General features: G+C 34.3%; 1 protein-coding gene across 1 annotated transcript; it reads left to right on the plus strand.

Annotated features, from left to right (window-relative positions):
- The first annotated feature begins 469 nt into the window (after window positions 1–469).
- On the plus strand, window positions 470–1,000 carry LOC131625409 (uncharacterized). Its single transcript, XM_058896266.1, has one exon. It carries the CDS (start codon window positions 470–472, stop codon window positions 998–1,000), a length of 531 nt encoding a protein of 176 aa, XP_058752249.1.
- Window positions 1,001–23,217: the final 22,217 nt, after the last annotated feature.

The following is a 23,217-nucleotide window of genomic DNA, read 5'->3' on the forward strand; positions in this document are numbered from 1 at the left end:
CAATGAGCCGAACCTAAGCTTTCAACCATGCTCTTAGTTGATGAGGAATGCACTCAATGGATGTCTTATCCAAGTCCAAACCATTGAACTCTTGAGGAGAATTAGTCAGGAGGCAAATCCCTAATTCATAAGATCCCTAGTTGGAATGTTGTCGAGCTCAAACACGAGGGATGAGAAACCTTAATTTCAATGATACTTGATCCAAATGGCCAGTTATTGATAAATGGATGCATGAGTTATGTACATGACCTAATGGAGGTATGCAGATGAATGTAGTGCTTGAACCAGTTAGAAATAAATATGTGGCCAAATTTTGGAGTGCAACACATACTCCTACAGAGGTGTGCCAATGATCCTTAAGGAATGGAGAGCAGGTTTCAACCTCAGAAAGGATATGATGAGAACGATCCCTATATGGATAAAATTCCCTATGCTACCTCTACATCTTTGGGGAGGATCGAATCTGATCATGTTGGCAAGTGCATTTGGAACTCCTATTGTGACAGATGAGTTCACTACTAGCAAACTTAGAGTGTCATATGCTAGAGTGTTAGTGGAAGTGGACATAACTCAAAAGCTGTTGGAAGAGATAGTTATCAAGGATAAGGAGGGGAATGTTGTTATACAGAAGGTTGAATATGAATGGAGGCCAAATTTATGTGAAAAGTGTCAAGCAGTGGGACATAATTGTGAATTCAAAATTAAGAAGAAGCAATGGCAGCCTAAGAACAAGACTATCTCAATTGAAAAACAACAAGAAGTTAAAGAGGAAGAACATCTAGAAGCCAAGAAGGAGGGAACTGCTGAGGTAACTACTACACCTAACCATGCTGGTTTATTTGATGATACTATCTGGACTGTTATAGGAAAACAGGGTAGTGGAAGAGGGAAGTCTACTGAGTATGCTGGAACTTCAAATCAGATCCACTGTGAGAATGGCTATGGGGTACTAGGGCATGTGAATGAGCCTCTAGTAGCCTTTGATAGGGGACCATGTTAATTTCATGGAATGTTCGGGGGCTAAATAAGATTGGGAAGATAAGAGAGGTTAGCTCCCATCTCTCAAATCTTCACCCAATGATTAGTATTTTGGTTGAAACAAGAGTAAAGGAGAGTAAAGCCAGCAAAGTTAGAGAGAAACTTAGTAGAGATGGTTGTTTTCTTGATAACTATAGTTCTCACCCAAATGGTAGAATCTGGATGATTTGGGATGACACTAAAATTGATTTGAGGTTAATTAACAGCTCTAGCCAACATATCCACTGTGGAGTTTATACAGTTACTGGTGAGTTCATCTACTGGCTGACTGGAATATATGCTCATAACCAACTTGATAAGAGGAAGAACTTATGGAAGATCATTTCTAATATCCATAGCACTCAAACTGGGCCTTGGTGTGTGATTGGCGATTTTAATAATGTTGCAACAACTCAGGACAGAATTGGTGGGAAATTGGTTAGAAATAATGAGTATAGTGACTTGATTAGCATGATGCAGGATACAAATCTGGCTGAGATGGATAGTGTGGGAGACTACTTCACATGGTCCAATAGGCAGGCTGTTGGAACTATCTATTCTAGGATAGATAGAGCTATCTGTAATGTCGATTGGTTTATGCAGTTTAGTAATTATGTTCTTAGTATACTACCTCCTAATTTGTCTGATCATTCTATCTTGCATATAAGTGGTCCTAATGATATGAAGCATACTAATCAGTTTAAGTTCAATAATTACTTGTTGGACTTAGAGGGTTTTCAAGAGATGGCCAAAGTATCTTGGGAGAAGTCATCCAGGGGTCCCCCAATGCATAGATTGTGGTTAAAGCTTAGGAGATTGAAGAATGATGTGAAGACTTTCAGTAAACAAGCTGGTAATATGAAAATCAAGCTGAATGAAGCTAGAGATAGTCTCCACCAAGCTCAAAGTGACCTCATGAAGAATAGACAGGATAGCAGCATCCTTGAGAGGATTAAGAAAATGTGTGAAGATATAATCAAATTCCATGATCATGAAGAAGCTAGACTTATGCAGAGGGCTAAGCTTAACTGGATTAGACATGGAGATGAGAATTCTAGATGCTTCTTTGCTCACATCAAAGCCATGTATAATATAAATTGTATCAAATTTTTACAAAAAGAGAATGGTGACGTTGAGACTGATCAGAATAAGATTGAGAAAGAGGTGGTAGAGTTTTATAGGAGCCTCATGGGTGACAAGGTGAGTATAATAAAGCATATTGATGTGGAAGCTATGAGGGAGGGGAAGGATCTCGATATGGAGCAGAAGATGTATCTTGTGAGCAATGTTACAAATAAGGAAATAGAGGATGTTGTTAAAGATATTGGTGATAATAAATCTCCTGGCATAGATGGTTTCAGTGCTAAGTTGTTCAAGCAGTGCTGGCATTTTATGAAGAAGGATATTAGGGATGATGTAAGTGAGTTTTTCAGGACAGGAGAAATGCATAAAGACTTCAACAAAACAGTGGTAACCCTTATTCCTAAAGGTGAAAGTGCCAAGAGCATCAAGGACTTTAGGCCTATAGCTGGATGTACAGTATTCTTAAAAATTATATCAAAAATCTTAACTGTTAGGCTGAGGAATGTTTTGACAACTGTTATTGGTAAAAATCATGCTGCTTTTGTTGCTGGGCAGGATATTCATAATCACATCCACCTTACTTATGAGCTTATTAAGGGTTATGATAGGAAGAACGGCACACCTCGTTGTGTGCTCCAAATAGACCTTCAAAAGGCCTATGACATGGTGCATTGGGGGGCTTTGGAGAGTATCATAAAGGAGTTGGGATTTCCTAGTACCTTTATCAAGTGGATAATGAATCTGGTTACCACTGTATCTTACATATTCAAAGTAAATGGCAAGCTTACTAATCCTGTGCAGGCCAAAAGAGGGATTAGGCAGGGTGACCCTGTTTCACCTCTACTCTTTGTGATTATGATAGAGTATCTTAACAGGTGTATGTTGAAGATGCAGAAAAACCGTGATTTTAAGCATCATGCAAAATGTGGAAATCTGACTCTAACTAATCTTGCTTTTGCTGATGATATCCTCCTTTTCTACAGGGGTGATGTGACCTCTATTGATCTGTTAATGAGTGCCTTTAACAAGTCTTCAGACTCTACATGCCTTATCATTAATCCAAGGAAATGTAAAGTTTTCTATGGCAGTGTGGATGAAGATAGCAAGAAGAGAATCAGTTGTGCAACAGGATTTGATGAACGCAGATTTTCAGTTAAGTACTTGGGTGTTCCTCTTAGTAGTAAGAGGTTAGGCATTATTCATTACTTGCCTCTCATTGATAAGATAACTGCTAAGATTAGACATTGGTCTTCCAAACTGTTAAGCTATGCAAGAAGAATCCAATTGATCAAGAGTGTCATTGGTGCGATTACTCAATACTGGATGTTAAATATCCCCCTCCCTAAGGCTGTGATTAAAAGGATTGATACTATTTGTCGCATTTTTGTGTGGACTGGGAAAACTGATATGAGCAGGAAAAGCCCTGTGGCTTGGAGCAAAGTCTGCAGCCCTATTAAGCAAGGTGGACTGGGCCTTATGAATTTAACAGTTTGGAACAAAGTTACCCTTCTAAAATGTCTATGGAATATCTGCAAGAAGAGTGATAATTTGTGGATTCAATGGATTCACAAAGTGTATCTGAAAGGCAGGGATGTGATGAGTGTGGATATAGGGAGTAACTGGACCTGGATTATCAAGAAAATAGTAAAGAGTAAGATGCTAGTAGATGCTCTCAGTCAGCTCTGGAACCATATGAATACTATTGGCAAGTTCTCTATGAGAAAAGTGTATAATTGCTTGATGGATGACACTACTGTACCGTGGTATTCCTTGCTGATGCACAACCTGGCTCGTCCTAGAGCTTGTGTCACTGTATGGATGCTCTGTCATAACCATCTCCCTACTAAAGACAGGTTATATCGTTTTGGCATTATTGGGAACACTGTGTGTAGCTTATGTGGTATGGAGGAAGATAGTGCAAATCACCTATTTTTCTCTTGTCCTAAAACAGCTGAAATATGGCAAGGGATTCTGAATTGGTTAGGCTTATGCCACATTCCTCAGGACTGGAACCATGAGTTGCAATGGATATTGGCAAGAACAAAAGGAAAAGGGTGGAGAGCAATGGTTCTTAAAATGGCAGTAACTGAAACAATTCATGAAACTTGGTTGTTTAGGAACTCTAAAGTTTTTAACAATGAAATGTATAGGAACAATACAAAGGAAAGAATTCTTGATAGCATTGTATATAGAGGGTGGAGAAATAGTAAAATTAGATTGCATATTGCAAATCTAATGGTATAGGTTTTTTGGTTAATGGCTGAATCCCTTGAATTACCCCTGTTTGTAATGGTTTTTTTGAATTAATATATTCTTTTGGTTAAAAAAAATAGTAAATAAATATATAATAGTTGATATTTTGGCCTTTTGTTTTAAATATAAAAAAGAAATAAATTTGTGTCTTTCATAAAAACTTTGTTTATTCACCAATCATAATTTTCTCTTGTTTTTTTCAACTTTTAGAATAAATGCTACCATTTTAACATGAATAAATGCTAACATTTTTTCATGTCAATTTTATTTTTCTTTGTATCATGTAATAATATATATATATATATATATATATATATATATATATATATATATATATATATATATATATATATATATATATATATATATATATATATATATATATATATATATATATATATATATATATATATATATATATAATTTTTATCAGATATATGATATTTTTGTTTAAAAAAATTATAAAAGAAATCATACTTAATTGATTGAAATAATTTTTATAAAAGCAAATTATTGTTGCCTATAAAATTGACGTTCTAAATCAAAAACAAATTTGAAAATAAAAATAAAATTGAATTAATTAATTAATTTAACATTCTATTAATAAGTACTTATATGAATTACATATATAAGAAAATTAAAAAAAAATATATGGAGTATACCATATTATATTTTGGTTATATTGACTAATATAATTTAATAATTATATAATATAGCAGCTCAAACCTATAACTTTGCATTTTTTAACATAATTTTTTACTAATTTAAATTTATTAGTGGTAATGTAAGAATATTTCAATTATTTTAAAATAATTTAGATCAAATATTAAATAAATATTTTTTATCTATTAGTTTGAAATCAAAATTAATCATCTGAAATTCTTCTTAGAAGGAGTTAAGTATTTTTTTTCTTGTATTATGTCATAATATTAAATATAATTATTTTATTTTAATTTATGATATTTTTTAAAATAAATTCATAAAAAATAATACTTAATTTATTAAATCCATTTTTATAGGACCAAAATGATCTTGTGAATTTTGTGTATTCACCTATTGTTATTGTCTGTGTTTTTGTAAAATTTTAATTTATAAAAAGTTATTGCTTTCCAATTTCTTATTATCATTGAATAAATATTTTTCTTATTATCATCTCATTCAATTATTGTCTGTGTTTTTATTTTAGGGAGACTTTCTTGCGATGGACAAATCCCAATCTATTAACACGAAACAGAAAACATAAATAATATCTGAGGATTGAGGTGAAACCAATTGCATGAAAACGAATTCTTTTTTCAATGAAATAGGAATATTTTAAACATGTAAACTACAATGAAGAAGAAAATATAAACAACAACATTAACATAAAAATAAAAAACAAATGAACTTATTAAGATCTGAGGTAAAATCTATTGCAAGAAAAACAAAATCTTTTGGTGAGATTATACTTAGTGGTGTGCAAAAGAAGAAATTGGTGATATGAGGTTCATTACTTAGAAAGACCATTCTTATAGTGGTGGTATGCTTTACTTTTCCATAGCAATGCTAATTATGGGATGATGTTGGAAAACGAAAAGTTGAAATATTCACATGGGAAGAGAAAACATGCGTGGAAAATTGATATGAAGCATGCCTGGAATAGTTTTACAATAAAGAGGTGATTGGTGTAAATGGGGTTGATGAAAAGAACATATGGTAAAATAGGATTTGTAATTAATATTAGGTTATCAAATTCGTGATATATTTCCCAATGTTTGGAATGATTAAGGTAAATGAACGGTTTCAGAAAAAACGTGAAAGAGTGTATGGGGAAAACCAATGGGCCAATGAAAATTAAATAAAATTTACAAAATAAATGAAATGCAATTATTTATAATTAATAATGATTTATAAATGAAAATGACTTACTTGCTCATGAAAAACACCCTTAAAACTGATTTCCATAGGATAATAAAGTACTTTTGATGGTAATTATTTTTTATATATTAAAGAAGATTTTGTTTAGTTATGTCTTTAAATGAAAATCAATTTCTTTATGTCCTTGATTATAATTCCGCCAAGGAAATGTGGGACACTCTTGAAATAACCTACGAAATATCTATAAATATTGAACAAGAGGGAATGAACACATGAGATGAAGAAACACTAGATGAATGCGAGAGTTAATTTCACAGATAGCGTTTAAAATTTAGAAATTTTGAAAAAATGTTAAAACTTTCATCGCTAACAAATATCTAAGAATTAGGAATTAATATCTGAAACCTGATCCAATCCTTAAATCGAGAGATGAGAATGTTTATAAGTTTCAGGAAAAATTCAAGAAGAAGGAAGAAATCACTGAGGAATTAAACAAGTTGATTCAACTATTAAAAGATGGATGGATGATCTTAAACCTAGAATAATCTTTAGTCACTTCATCAAATAATTCATGTGAAGAAGAAAACCAACTCCATAGTCTCCTTTGAAAGAACGGTCTTGGTGATTGAACGGTCCTCGGAAGATTCAACGTCCAATGAAGAAACTTCATCAAAAAGAAAATATGAAGATGAGGAGGTTCATCCAGTGGAATCATTGAAAGAACAAATGAGAAAGAAGACTCAAAGAACAATATATCCAAAGACTCAAAATCTAGGAGAAATCTCAAAGAATCAACCTCTGGTAGAATCTTCGGAGAATCGTCCTCCAACGAAGAAGTTGAACAAGTTTACTTGAAAGTCTCATGCGAAGAAGATGACTATGAGGTAACAAATCTTCCATACAAGCAATTGTTTGAATTATACGCTAAGTTAATCGAGGAACATGATAAGATTGAAAAAAGTAACTTAGATTTTAAAGACTTCATTGAGTTTCTACAAATAGCAATGAAATGCTAAGATGTGAAATGTCTAATCTTAGAAACCAAGCTATTAAATGGGAGACTTGTGTCTCGAAAAAATAAATAAATAAAATATTTGCATGAAACTGATAGAGAGCAAACTTGTAGTTAAACAAAATGAGTTAGAGATTGAATTAAGTTATAATATTAATTTAGTAAGTCTTTTATTTTAAGTGTTATTGGGCCCCATTTGTATTTGGGCTTTTAGGTTTATTATCCATTGTGACTATTATATATGTAGTCTCTATACGACATTGAAAGGAATCAATAAAATGAAAATGTTATATTTTATTACAATTCTCTTAGATAGTTTTATTGTTTTTCCTCTTTCATTTTAGAAACCCTAGTTCTATAGTCTTGGTAGGAAAATCTTCCTATCAATTGGTGCTTTCATCCATGTACTCAAATCCTCCTATGGAGCTTATGATGCCATTTATGAATTTTTATGGAGTAAAAGAAGCATATTGGTGGATCCTTTCCATTGAGAAATATTTCAGAGCCAAACATATTGTAGAAGATGAGGAGAAGATGAAGGTAGTTGAAATTGCAATGAGAGGTCGTGCTCTCAAATGGTGGAAGTGGCGCTCTCAATCTCATCCATCGATGTCCTGGGAAACATTTGCAGATCTATTTCTTTGGTATTTTAAATCTGAATGGAGACACCTTTTCAAGAATTAGATGAAGAAATAGAACCAACTTAAGAATCAATGGATTCCATATATCCAATCCCTAAAACTATCCCGGAAGAAACAACGCCACCACTGAAGCAACCCATATCACCTTCGATGACAACAGAAGTTGACGAGATCCAAGTTCAAAAATTAGTAACTTCCCTCCGTAAAGATTCTGTTGTCGATCATGCCCTTGAAGTTGGTGACCAAAGAGTTCTAAATCCTTCATCCATTGTGATGCAGAAACATATTCGAGTTCCTTCTTCCGTGTCATCTTCATCTTCACCCCGTGCTAAAATCACAGATTATGTAGATGTAACAGTTCCTATTGTTGAGACTCTTTCCAATGATGAAGATTTTCACAATGGTGTTGATTTCATAATTCCTCCCAAACCATCAGATCTAAACACTTTGTTATCAACTGATAAGTGTTCATTGCTATGTGAATTTAACACACCGTTGTTGCAATCACCAGCCTTGATGTCGTCGCTGTTGTTATTGCTGTCGAAACCACCCGATTGTAGCTTTTCTACATGTTTCGACCATTGTGTTACTTTACTAAAGACTCTGCAACCCATTTACTTTGAATCAGCACACCAAGATTTCGACAACCCTATTGTTTTAAGAGATAAAGAGATACCTCCACCAAAACCGCCTGATGGAATCTCCGATGCGATGTCTTCTGTCAAGCATCCAACAATGTATGATGAATCAATGAACACTGTCACAGAGGCAATGTGGCAATGCTCAACTCCAATCACTCTCCTTACTTTGCTCGGCCATTGCCTCCCTTGGATTCCTTCATGCGACTTACACATTTATATTCTAAGGCTTCACTTGAGAGAAAAAAAATGTTTCTAGTTGGGTTTAGTTTGCTTACAATTGGTCTATTCATGGGAGTGATATCATCAACATATTTTGTCAAGTGAATCACTGGAATAGTGTGATCAAGGTGTTTGATCAAATAATTAAGACGGATTGCATTTCCCTTTATCTTCCTAGTGAAGTTGTCATCATATCAAACATGAGTGCGCAACATATTAGTATTGTTTTCATATTACTTTCCTTCTTAAATTCAACTATTAATACATTGATTGTAACATCACAACTTTTAGAGGCTCTTGCACTTCTATTCACCAAGTTAGTATTTATAACAACTTTCATGGTCGAACCTTATTCTGATGGTGGATATTTTTACGATGATGTCGAGTTAGTAATTCCGACAAAACCTCCTGATTCTCATTTAAAGAAGGCAATCAACAGTGTAATTTTCCTTTCTGCCTTTGTTATTTTAAATGAGGGAAAAACACAACAGCTGTTAAAGTCGAAAGTGAAGTTTCGTCGACTTGAAATTGCAGCTTCCAATAGTCACATACAACAGGGGACATTCCGCAAGCACACTTTCAATCCACCAATTTTTATGGTTGAGTTTTGGTTTCACACAGGTGACATTGGAGAATGGCTGCCAAATGGAGCCATGAAAATTATTGACAGAAAAAATAATATCTTCAAATTGTCTCAAGGAGAATACGTTATTGTCGAGAGTATCAAAAACAAGTCTTTGCAGTGCCCTCTTATAACTTCGGTTTGGGTCTATCGAAATAGTTTTGAATCTTTCTTGGTGACTTTTGTTGTTCCTGAAAGACAAGCCCTTGAGAATTGGCCAGTGAAGCATGATTTGTCAGAAGATTATAAATCATTATGTGGAAATCTAAAGGCAAGAAAATTCATTTTGGATGATCAACAGCATTGGTCAGAAACATCAATTTAAAGGTTTTGAGCTGATAAAAGCAATTTTCTAGAACCAATTCCCTTTGATGTGGAGAGAGATCTAGTAACTCCAACATTCAAATTGAAGAAAACCATTGAAGCTGAAGCTGAATTTGAGAAGCTCTTGGGAGGACTACACGTTAAACCTGGAAGGGACAAACAATCAAAGTCTCACAAAGGTGATGAGACTGGTGCAGCAAAACTCCTTGAGTTATTGTTTGACTGCCACGCCAAAGTAATGTTCATGGGATCAGGAATTTTTTCTTTGCAGCAACTCTTTGACTTAAATGTTGTTTTCTATTTCTCTTCAGCTGTCTTTGAAAGCTTTGGTGTACCATCTAAGATGAAAAATAATCATGTTTCAACATGCAATTTATTTGAATTAAGTTGTTTCAATATTTCTAATGGATAAATTTGGAAAGAAAGTGCTTCTACTGGGTAGCCTATTAGACATGACAGTAACTATGGGTCTACAAGTCTTTGCTGCAAGTTCTTATGCAATTCGAGCAATGTATCTTTTTTGGTGGCATGTTGTGGTATTGTATGTGTTATTCATTTGATCTTTGTGTTGCTCCGGTTCCTTGTCTTGGCTTGGAATGAAATTGTTTTGTCTACAACCTTGAGGACAAGGTTGGTTTTCAAGGGGTAAGTAATGATAGAGAGTAAACTTGTAGTTAAACAAATGAGTTAGAGATTGAATTAAGTTAGAATATTAATTTAGTAAGTATTTTATTTTAAGTGTTATTGGACCCCCTTGTATTTGGGCTTTTATATTTATTATCCATTATGACTATTGTATATGTAGTCTCTATGAGACATTGAAAGGAATCAATAAGATGAAAATGTTATCTTTTATTTCAATTCTCTTATATAGTTTTATTATTTTTCCTCTTTCATTTTAGAAACCCTAGTTCTATAGTCTTGGTAGGAAAATCTTCCTATCAGAAACCCTAAGTAATTTTATAAAGGCGAAAGAGACCCTAAGTAAAAATACCCTTTTTAGTTCCATATCTTTAGGATTGGGTTCATTGTGGTCCATAAATTTCAAAAACGACCATTTAGGTCCCTCGACTTTTGGAAACTTGTCACGTTATTCTTTCTGTCCAAATTTCACTAACGTGTAATGTTTAAATTCTATAACAGACTTAGCGACAGAAAAAACAGACGCTATATTTTTTCTGGGTTTTAATTTGATTCTTCATTTTCTTTTCCCTAAAAAAAAAAAAATCCACCATTTCTCAAATCCACCAATTATTTCAATCCATCATCCTGAAATATTAATTTATCAAAATAACTTCAATTTCTAAAATAAATTTGTAGAGCCATTGAATCTGATGCACATGTCGTGGTTTCTCTTCCCACAGGTTTTAAGATGCGGAGGTAATTCATTTTTTCTATCGTTTCAATTTACTCTTATTTGAGTGTTTGAGGATTTTGCTAGGTTAGGTTAGTTAGATAAGTTGCTATTTTTAAAATTATTTGATTATTTGATAATAGGTCAGGTCACATACATATGTCCAACGTCTAGTATATTAGTTTCTACCTGTTTAAAATTATTATTAGTACCTTGTGCATGTGCTTTATTTAGTGGTAAACAACTTTTATATAAGCAACAGTTATATTAGTTTGATTTCCATTTACTTAACCTACAAAAGGATCCTTGTGGGCTCTAATTTTTAAACAATTGGCTGCAAGTGGTCCCTATAAACCATGACTATGGTTCCCTAATAAGAAACAACATTTATTGGTTTCCATTAAAAACTGATGAAGAAGACTGTACTTAGTGTCCTTTGTAATTTCAAACCTATGTTGTGTTTACAGGTGATCACATGACTTTTGCTTGCATTATTAATAACTGTGTTTATTTTTAAAAAAATACATAATTTATAGATATTATAGTGCCTAGTTCTTCACCCCTGATAACCTTAATGTAATTCACCAAGATCTCGTTTTGTTAGTCAATTATTTATGGCTCATTTATGATGAGAGGCAAAGCATGATATCCAAGCTTGCTCCATGTACTTAAGAATCTTTAGTTTGTATTATCCATAAACACATTAACGTGTTTGCCGATATCGTTTTAGATAAAAGATCGGATGGATGACTTTACACCATTTTACATTGAATAATTGAAGATAGAAAATAGAAATTGATATTTTTTTTATAAGCAAATTTTATTATTGGGAGTACAATGAGTATTCAAGTCCTTTCCATCAAATTAATCAAACTTTAGAAAATCTAAAAGAAAATGCAGTCAATTGTACATTATTGTGCAAGTTTTTCATCTATTACCAATAGCGTGCCAAAGCCAAGACACAATTTTGATATTCAAAACCATATCATCAAGAACACAGACACCCCCTTTGAATAAAATGTTGTTTCTCCAATTCTATATGGACCAAATTGTAGCCAGCCACACTAAGCTGAGTCTCTTCTTCTTTATCTTCCTTACAAGTGCTTGTGTGAATTGTTTGAAATGACACACACCAACAATATCATCCATATCCTTTATATCCAACCAAACTTATATACTCGCCCACACTTTTTGGTTAATTTTGCATTTGAAAAATAAGTGAACTAAATCCTCTGACTCTTCAAAACATAATGTGCATACCTTATCATGTTCATCTCGAATGATCCCCCTCTTTATCAATTGGTTCTTTGTGGGAAGTTTATTAAGCTTCACCCTCCATCCATAAACTTTCAATTTTGAGCATATGTTGGTCTTTCAAATCCTTTTCAGAGTGAGTTTTGAATCTGCTTCCATCACATCTTCAAGATCTCGTTCGCGTAGAAAATTGTAGTAGTTTTTCACACTAAAAAATTCATCTTGATTAAGCCACCATTTGATATTATAATTGTCCTCAACCTTCAATGTGATATTTGTTACCAGCTTAATTAGACCAAAAGCTTACGATGTTGCAAGTGGTGTGAAGTCAAGACTCTCCATCTATTTTGTTTTGATGAAGACAAAGTAATAATCAAATGATCATGGCAAAAGTATGGAAAAAGCCTCAAGTGCAAGACTCATCATATTGAAAGCTAGCAATAAGATATTCACGACTTTTACTTTGAAAACTAGCATGGATCTTGATAGATTGAGGTACAAGCATGCAATTATATTGATATCTTAGTGCTCAAAATTCTCCATATATTCACTTGCATGCATGGTCCAATATGGTTGTATATCAAACTCTTTCTGAATTTAAAATCAAACCTTTTTTCCTATTCAAGCATAGGAAATCGGTTTCCTCAAAATGAGAAATCGGTTTCCCCTTCGTGTTAGTTTCTATTAAGTTTCTGAAAATTCAAATTTTTCCTGAAGAAATCGGTTTCCCTATTTTCAAAAACCGGTTTCCTGAACACAGTTTTTGAATAACAGTTGCAACGTTTCACAGAAACCGGTTTCCATGTCTGGCAGAAGCAAAAATAGCTGTTGGAAAATTTGAACGAATTTGTTTTAACATCTCTTAATTGTTGCATTATTTCATTGTTTTACACACTTTCAAAAGGTGTTAAGGCACTGTATAAACACTATATTTTCAAATTTGAATTTCACCTCTTTCATTACAATTTACCACCTTTTTGGTCATATATTTTCATACAAGTGTTTCATACTTGAACTTTCATTGAAACTTTTTCTGCACATTGTTCCATACCAATTCAGAAAAGTTTCTCATTCATACATAAGCACTTGAGCACTATTCTATCATTGTAAATTGTCTTGCTTGAAAAAGAAGATCAATCCTAGTGATTGATATATGTCCATCAACTTTACTACTCAAATATATTTCCAGATTTTGGTTATTATTGACTTGCTATCCAGGATTGTTGGAAGCAAGGGTTTTTGATTAGTGAGAGGATTGTTCTCATAATCAAGTTAATAAATCCAAGATGATTGTTCTTGGTGGTTGAAATCTTGTTGTCCAGGATTGTTGGAAACAAGTGACTCACTAAGGGAAGATTGTTCTCTTAGTGTACTTAGTGAAAATATAAGAGGATTGTTCTTCGTATTTGTGTGGGTCTTGTACAAGTCATAAACAATAGTAAAATCTCTTACATGTTGAAAGGGGACTGGAGTACTCTCGGACTGTGAGGGGAACCAGTATACATCATTGTGTTCTTTACTTTTCCGCATTTACCGCTTTCACAAATCATAACCAGAAAAGAAAGTAACACATTTCTAAACTCTTGCACCAAACCAGAAAAATAAGAACAACTTGTTTCTAAAACCGGATAAATCTTTAAAGTACTTAATCCCCCCCCCTCTTAGGCGCACTCTTATACTTACAAGTGGATCATCTAGGATCGAATCTGCTACAATGTGCAGATCTCACGTCCACACATCTTCTTGCAAATCTCCCATGTCGCAGACCTTTCCCAAGGGCTTTCCAGTCAAGCTAAACAAAGTAGGGAAGTTCTTTTTGAGAGGGAGAGCCTAATTTAAAGCTAAGACAACCGGAAAAACAATCAAAGTTAGTTTTGTAACACCCTTCTAATCCTCCACGGAATATAAAATAAATTCAGAGTAAAACATGTAAAAAGGATGCTACAACTCCTTAATAAAATTCAAAAACTATTTGCCATGCTTTTCCGAGGAACATAAATCAATATTATTCGACAAAACATGTTTAACACAGCGGAATAGAATTTCATAATTGGATAATGTAAAACATCAATTATCAGCACCAAAAATCACCGTCTCAATTCAACTAAAATTATCCAAATAAATAAAAAAGGGTTTATTTAATAACTCTAAAACAAAGAATGTTCCCCAGTGTTACAAGACCAGAGCATGACACCGACACGACTGAAAATAAACAGATTAGCTTTACGAGCTATCATCACCAAGCACAACGCTGCTACTCCTTAATCTGAAAATGATCAACAGTAAGGGTGAGACATATTCACAGTTAACATATATTATGAGTTTATAAACAACAAAACATCATAAATAATTGTTCACCCTATTGCAACATATTATAGATTTAGAGTTATTCGCCCAATAATTCACAAATACAATCAACACAATTTACTTCACCACATCATAACACTAGAATTCATCCATTCATGTTATAATAAACATATATATTAATGTAATGAGACATTATGCATGTGGTATCAAAATCATGGGATTAACCCATCTCACCGATCCAAACACCACCGAGATACGGCCACCGCCAACTCACTAATTCCACACAATAGAAATTAGCTTCCACTAATCCAAACACCACCAGGATACATCCACAAATATGATTATGAATGCATGCACCACAACTAGCATATTAATCATCAACACCAATTAAGATGAACAATATCATCACGAGATAACTCAACAAAACAACACCGAGTAGAATGTATTTGTGCCTCATCACAAATCAATAATCACATCATACGTAATTCACACCAAACACAGCATCACCACATTATCACATTCATCAATAGCATTCACATAGCACTTATAAATCCCAAATGACACATTGCATACAAGAAAATCAATGTCATTCTCAACAACCATCAAAAACAACATATATATTTGATAAATTTAAGCATCATGTACACACACAGTTACCAAAACATATGCAATTAAGAATTATCCATATAATCTTAATATTTAAGCATATCACCATAATTCAACATATTGAATTATCCACCTATTGTACAACATACATTAATCACGTAAAAATCACAAAAATATATAGCAATTAGCATTCATCAATTTCATATATCACAACTAGCACATAGTACACAATCCCAATACATGGTATTCCCAATTAACATTAATCCATGACATACACATATACAATTACATGTCATTTACACAACCACATAATAATTAGATCACCTAGGGCTAATCAATTCATTTTCATCACAAAGAGAATTCTGTTAGCTTCCTAACACTTTGAACGGCACACAAAATGGACTTACGGATCAAAAGTTATGACATTTTGAAGTTTCAGAAAATTCAGCTCAACTCAGTGGAAAACGGTTCCCCACTTTGGGAACCCGGGTTCCCTATCTAAAAACTCAATTTGTACGTTACCGAGAGTCTAGGAAACCGGTTCCCCCATTTGGCAACCCGGTTCCTGCTGAACCAGAACCCAAAAATCCCCTTTTTGACAGCATTTCATCTTCCCAACTCAAACCAAAACATACCCAAACATTTATATCATCAAAACAGTGCCAAATTCGACATTCTAACACATTTCTAACATGCTTGGGGTTTATCTAACATCAAGTATACTCCATAATCATCAATTTCATCAAAATCCTCCAAATTACCCTATAGGTTTCAAAACCCCAAAACCCTTGATACATTCAATTGGAATAAACAATACACCTACTCAATTCTATCATTTATAAACTAATAATATAGGCTAAAAGGAATTAGTCACCCCTTACCTTAGCAAAGAAATCTTGAGAGCTTCCTCTTCCTCTTCCTCTGATTTCACGTACTTTGAGTTCTCCTCTTTTGCTTTCTAATTTTCTTTTCTTTCTAAAATTCTGAATATATGAAAAATGAAAACTAACTTAGTAGGGCTTACTTGCTTGCACCTCCCTTTTACTAACCATCACACTTGGCCCAATTGTTTTATTTCTCATAATATTCCAATAAATCACCAAAAACTACAATTAATTCAATTAATAATTTAAATTCCAATTAAATTAAATAATGGAAATTATGGGGTGTTACAAGTTTAGAGCATACTAGAAGAGTTAATATCCTTCCACTAAGCTAAATATTTTCTATTCTTCTTTGCATCAAGTTCCAGTATCACAATATGATGTAAATCCCTATATCCAGCCCTCAATATTTGTCTCCAAATGGTGCCATCTTCATTTTAAATTCTCCATTTCCATTTACATTACAAGGCTTTATTGAAGTATCTGATGTGTTTAATATCGAGTTCACCCTCCTCTTTAGGTCTGCAAATGTTACTCCAACTCACCTAACTAATGCATAATTTATCTTCATTCCCACACCAAAGGAATCTACAATGAGTTTTGATAATCTCCTTAAAGATCTTGATTGGTGCTCTGAAAAATGATATAATGTGTATTAGAATACTGGATAAGAACGAATTCAGCAGTGTCACCCTCCCTCCAACTGATAACAGTCAAGTCTTCCAAGTTGACAGTTTTTTCTTCAGATTATCTAACACAGGGTTCCAAGAGGCGTATCTTCTTGGATTTGGTCCAACCGGTAAGCCTAGAAAATTGAAAGGCGTATTTCTCTACAACAACAAAGGAATTATGATGCAAAATCCATGAAATCCTCATCCACATTCTCCCGTAAATCTTACTTTTGTAAAATTTACTTTTAGCCTAAGGACTAGTTCAAACCCCCTGGAAATGGCCTTTATGCTCCACAAATTATTCCAACACCCTCTCCCCACAATCATTGTGTCTTCTGCAAATTGGATTAAATTAATTTCCAGTTCTCTGTTCACCTTGAACCCCTCAAACTTTCCATTTTCAGCAGCCTTTTGTACCATGCCTGCAAAACCCTCCATCGCCAAAGTGAACAAAAAAGGTGACAAAGGGTCTCCTTGTCTTAATCCCCTCTCCACCCAAAAATCTTTTGTTTGGCTCCTGTTCACTAATATTGACATAGAGCTATTGAATATGCAAGCTTCCATCCATCTGCACCAGTTATTTCCAAATCTAAATTTCTGCAACATACATCTTAAAAAGTTCTGGTTGACACAGTCATATGCCTACTAAAAGTCTGTCCACCTTGAGGATGAAGCATTCCTTATTCTCATTTCTAGTTTGGTCAATGATTTCATTTAAAGCCAACACACCATCCTAAATCTATCTTCCCGATACAAAAGCACTTTGCGTTGATGATATTAACCCATTCAGTACTCTTTTGATTCTATTTGCAAGTATTTTTGCCAGGATTTTATACAAACACCCAACTAAGCAAATAGGTTGATATTCATTCAATCCTTGTGGATTGTGGTTCTTCGGGATTAAAGCAATAAAGAATGTTGTTATTGCTTTAGGTAGGACAACATTCTTATAAACTCCTTAACGAACTTAACAATATCCTCCTCAAAGAAGTTTCAACATTCTTGAATTAACTTAAAGTTAATTCCATCGGGTCCAGGACTTTCTCTCCATCTGAATCCCACATTGTAATCTTAATCTCTTCGCTAGTGAATTCTGCCTTCAGAGATGTTTTCTCCTCTTCTGAAATTTGCACGAACTCTAATCCTTCAAAAAAAGGTCTTTCCTTGATTCTTCTTTTGAATACTTTGTGAAATTGAGTATGAATCCCAATCACATTTTAATTCTAACCCCTTCAATATTTTGAACTGAAATTATAGAGTTCCTTCTCCTTCTTCCATTAATCACTGAATGGAAATACCTAGTATTTTGATCCCCCTTATTTAACCACTTTTGTTTCAAAAGACTCTCTAAAATTTTTGGAATATGCACAACATGCTAACACAACCATCTCAACAACACGTAATGTCAAGACAGATGTTACAACATCTTGAAACAGACCATACATATCAGACTAAAATTGACACTGACTTAAAAATTGCATAATGATAAATAACACAGAGAATTGTTAACCCATTTCGGTGCAACATCACCTACTCTGGGGGATACCAAGCCAGGAAGGAAATTTACTATTAGTATTATCAATTCAAATCCTAAACAGTCCTAGTTTACAAATTCTCACTTAATCACTACCCAGTGCAAACTATACCTAGAAATCAACATCTAGATATTAGAAATCATCATCTCACTTCCTAAATCACCTCTGTGATATCTAATAGTTCCAATCCCAATGACTGTGTCCAGAACAACCCAATTTAGAAGATTATACTTCAAATACAAAACTCAAACTCTTTTGTTTAAAAGCTTCAAGAGTGAGAACAATAACTCGAAAAACTGTCAAGTAACAATAAGTCTACCACATAGTATCAAAAGATACATGGGTGACTTACAAGCTGCACAAGAGACTCTCAAAACCTGAGACTTATGCTTCCCCTAATTTACAAGTTATTGAAATCTTAATTACATTAGGTTTATGTCTTCTCTTTAAATATACCTTTGCAGTCCATAGGCTTCGAAATCTACATCTAGATATTTCTTGATGCATAAGCTGAGTGATGCACCAGTTATTCACAAAGATCTCCTTACGTATTGGAAAAAATACTAAGTTTCCTAGATTGTCTTTTCATCCAATTTTGGCAACTTGTATATAGCTGGAGATATAAAACTCGTTCCAGATTAAATCTTCTTAACCTGCGAAAAATACTGAAATATATCCAAAAGAAATATCACAGAATCAAATCAAATCTGTCAAGATTTAAAACAGCTTGTACATGTACTAGTACAACATGTCACAACATATGTCTGAACATCCTTCTTCAATGAACCTGAACAGCATGTTAGAACTTCTTCCATAACATCTTTATTGTGGGCCATGTTTTAGCAAAATTCTCCCATTCCCAAAACCATGGTACAAACAATCTCCCCCTTTGGAAAATTTTGGCTAAAACAACTAAATCACAATTAATTCTGGAGATAGGAATAAAACCACAAAGCAAAGGAATAAAACCATAGACCAAACTACATAAAAATTGTATCCAAGATATAGCAGTTACACAAACACAAGCTATATGCTAAGTATGTAAACTTTGTACATGAGGAAGAAGATAAATGATACCCCCCCTAAAACACGGCTCCAATTTACCATCCTGAACTTTCCAGGTGAAAGCCCACAGATCCATAAAACCAGCCTAGACTTAGGACATTAGAAGATCATGCAGCATAAGCATCACACATAACTCAGAGCACAAGACACAACTATGCTCATAACTCATAGCACAAAACACAACTATGCTCATAACTCAGAACCCAAGACACCAGATATAAACAGGATGTTAGAACATCTAACATGACATCCTGCAAACATAACCAGAATAGAAGTAGCAATAGCAGAAGCAGAAACAAACTCAGACTCAAGACTCATACGTCAAGCAGCAACACTAGACTCAATGACATTTTTCTTCTCCTTTTTAGCCAAAAATTGACAAAAATTGAGTAGAACGAAATTGACACGGAAGGAATTAAAAGAATCAAAAGAAGAAATAATTGATTCAAGACAAATAAGAGAAGACTCAAAACTGACTCAATAACTTAATACAGGACTAATAGCACCAAACTGAATCAAAAGAATTAGACTCACCCAACCAGGACTGACAAAAACAAAAAGGAAACAAACTTGACCCAAGGAGACAAAAATTGTTAGAACAAGATTTGTTCTGATCAATATTCTTAGTTTTGATGATAACAATGTATATGAATTTTGTATGAGATAATGTGGTACTCTAATTCTATGCAATTTCCATTTCAGGAATTATATAAAGAGTATGCACAAAATCAGCGCAAGAAGCACTGACTCAGAAGGTTCAGCATGCAACATCAGAACATGGTCTGGCAAGACATCAGAAGATGGTCAAGCAGAATCAGAACATGGTCTATGGAAGCATCAGAAGAACTTGGGATCAGAAGCAGAAGCACTGAAGTTCTCATGGTATCACGCTCATAAGCACTTCAAGGTCAGAAGACAAGAAGATGCTCTGCACCAAGCTATTTGACTCTGATGATATTCAAACGTTGTTTACACAAACATCATATCAGAAGCAAGTACAAGCTGGCAGGCTACGCTGACTGACAAAAGGAACGTTAGTAGCTATTAAAGGCAACGTCAGCAGACACAACGAAAGCAAGGCTCGAGGTAGTTGACAAAAGAGTGAAATATTAAATGCAATGCTGTACGGATTACGCAAAGCATTAAATGCTCCCAACGGTCATCTTCTCAAACGCCTATATATTGAAGTTCTGATGAGAAGCTAGGTTACGAATTCTAAATACAACACTTGCGCAAATATACAGAAACGCTGTCAAATTCAAAAAGCTCTCAAACTTCATCTTCAACCTCACTACATTGCTGCTGTAATATCTTAGTGAGATTAAGCTTAAACTTAAGAGAAAATCACAATTGTGATAATAGCTTTATAAGAAGCATTGTAACTCTTAAAAGAATTTGTTTACATTAAGTTGTAAGAACTAGAGTGATCAGGTTGTTGATCAGGATACTCTAGAAAGTCTTAGAGGGTATCTAAGCAATTTGTTCCTAGAGTGATCAGGTTGTGATCAGTATACTCCAGAAGACTTAGAAGTTGTCTAAGTGGAAAACCATTGTAATCTTGTGTGATTAGTGGATTAAATCCTCAGGTGAGGTAAATCACTCCAAGGGGTGGACTGGAGTAGTTTAGTTAACAACGAACCAGGATAAAAATCATTGTGCAAATTGTTTTTATCTTACAAGTTTTAAAAGCTACACTTATTCAAACCCCCCCTTCTAAGTGTTTTTCTATCCATCAATTGGCATCAGAGCGCCGGTTCTAAGGTGCAAGCACTTAACCGTGTTTAGAAAAGATTCAGGAAGAGAAAAACGCTTAAGTCAAGATGTCTGGTGAAAATCCAACAAATACATCTACATCTGGCTCAGCTGAGCAAAACAATGGAAATGGTAACAATGGTTATACTAGACCACCAGTATTTGATGGTGAAAACTTTGAATACTGGGAAGATAAACTTGAAAGTTACTTCCTTGGTCTAGATGGTGACTTATGGGATCTTCTAATGGATGGTTACAAACATCCAGTGAAGGCTACTGGCGTAAGGCTTACAAGACAAGAAATGAATGATGATCAAAAGAAGCTATTCAAAAATCATCATAAATGTAGGACTGTTTTGCTGAATGCTATCTCTCATGCTGAGTATGAGAAGATATCTAACAGGGAAACTGCCTATGATATATATGAGTCATTGAAAATGACCCATGAAGGAAATGCTCAAGTCAAGGAGACCAAAGCTCTTGCCCTAATCCAGAAATATGAAGCCTTCAAGATGGAGGACGATGAAAATATTGAGAAGATGTTCTCAAGATTTCAAACGCTAACTGCTGGATTAAGAGTTCTGGACAAAGGCTACACCAAGGCTGATCATGTAAAGAAGATCATCAGAAGCTTGCCCAAAAGATGGGGTCCAATGGTGACTGCATTCAAGATAGCAAAGAATCTGAATGAAGTCTCTTTGGAAGAGCTAATCAGTGCCATGAGAAGCCATGAGATTGAGCTGGATGCTAATGAACCTCAGAAGAAAGGTAAGTCTATTGCATTAAAATCTAATTATAAAAAATGCACTAACGCTTTTCAGGCTGAAGAAGTAGATTCGGAAGAATCAGAAGAAGAAGAAGAAGATGAACTGTCCATGATCTCAAGAAGGGTAAACCAACTCTGGAAGAGCAAGCAAAGGAAGTTTAAGAGCTTCAGAAGCTCAAAGAAGCCTGAAAGAGGAGAATCTTCTGGAGGCAGAAGATCTGACAAGAAGAAGGTCATCTGCTATAATGCAATGAGCCTGGACACTTTAAGAATGAATGTCCAAAGCTTCAGAAGGAGAATCCCAAGAAGAAGTTTCATAAGAAGAAAGGTTTTATGGCAACATGGGATGATTCAGAATCAGAATCTGAATCTGAAGGCGAGCAGGCAAACTTTGCACTGATGGCCACAGTGGATGATGGATCAGAATCTACATCAGAATCAGATTCTGAAGAGGTATTTTCTGAACTATCTAGAGAAGAGTTAGTTTCCAGTTTAACTGAACTTCTGGAACTCAAGGCTCATCTTAGTATCAAATACAAAAAGCTGAAAAAGCTACTTGAATCTGAAACTAAGAAGTTGGAAATGGAAAATTCTGAACTGAAGGAAAAAGTTTTAAAATTATCCAAAGACATTGGATCTCCTTCTGAATCAGAAAAATCCATTCCTAGCTTAATCATATTCTGAAAGAATATGACTCGAGCTTCAGAAAGTTTCTATCTAGAAGTATTGGCAGAAGTCATCTTGCTTCTATGATATATGGAGTTTTTGGAAAAAAAGGATTGGCGTTGGCTATGAGGGTGATACCTCACACAAATTTGAACCTGTAGATGATTTGAAAATCACATACAAGTCATTGTATGATCAGTTCAAATATGGCCACTCACATGATATTAGGCTCACTTCACATGCTAAAAGCTTTAACACTACACACACCAAGAAGCATGTGACACAACCTAAAAAATATCAGGCTGCTAAACCTAAAGAATATCATGTTGTTCCTCCTGTTACTTATCATGCTAAACCCAAGTTCAATCAGAACCTGAGGAAAACTAACAAGAAAGGACCCAAGAAACTGTGGGTACCTAAGGAGAAGATAATTTCTGTTGCAGATATCCTTAGCAGCAAAGAAGACAAAGCACAAAATGTCATGGTACCTGGACTCTGGGTGCTCGCGACACATGACGGGAAGAAGGTCTATGTTCCAAGACCTAGTGCTTAATTCTGGTGGAGAAGTCAAGTTTGGAGGAGATCAGAAGGGCAAGATTATTGGCTCTGGAACCATAAGTTTTGGTAAATGTCCTTCCATTTCTAATGTACTTCTTGTAGAAGGATTAACGCATAACTTATTGTCCAT

Source organism: Vicia villosa, unplaced genomic scaffold (genome assembly GCF_029867415.1).
Source record: "Vicia villosa cultivar HV-30 ecotype Madison, WI unplaced genomic scaffold, Vvil1.0 ctg.000212F_1_1, whole genome shotgun sequence".
NCBI lineage: Eukaryota > Viridiplantae > Streptophyta > Magnoliopsida > Fabales > Fabaceae > Vicia > Vicia villosa.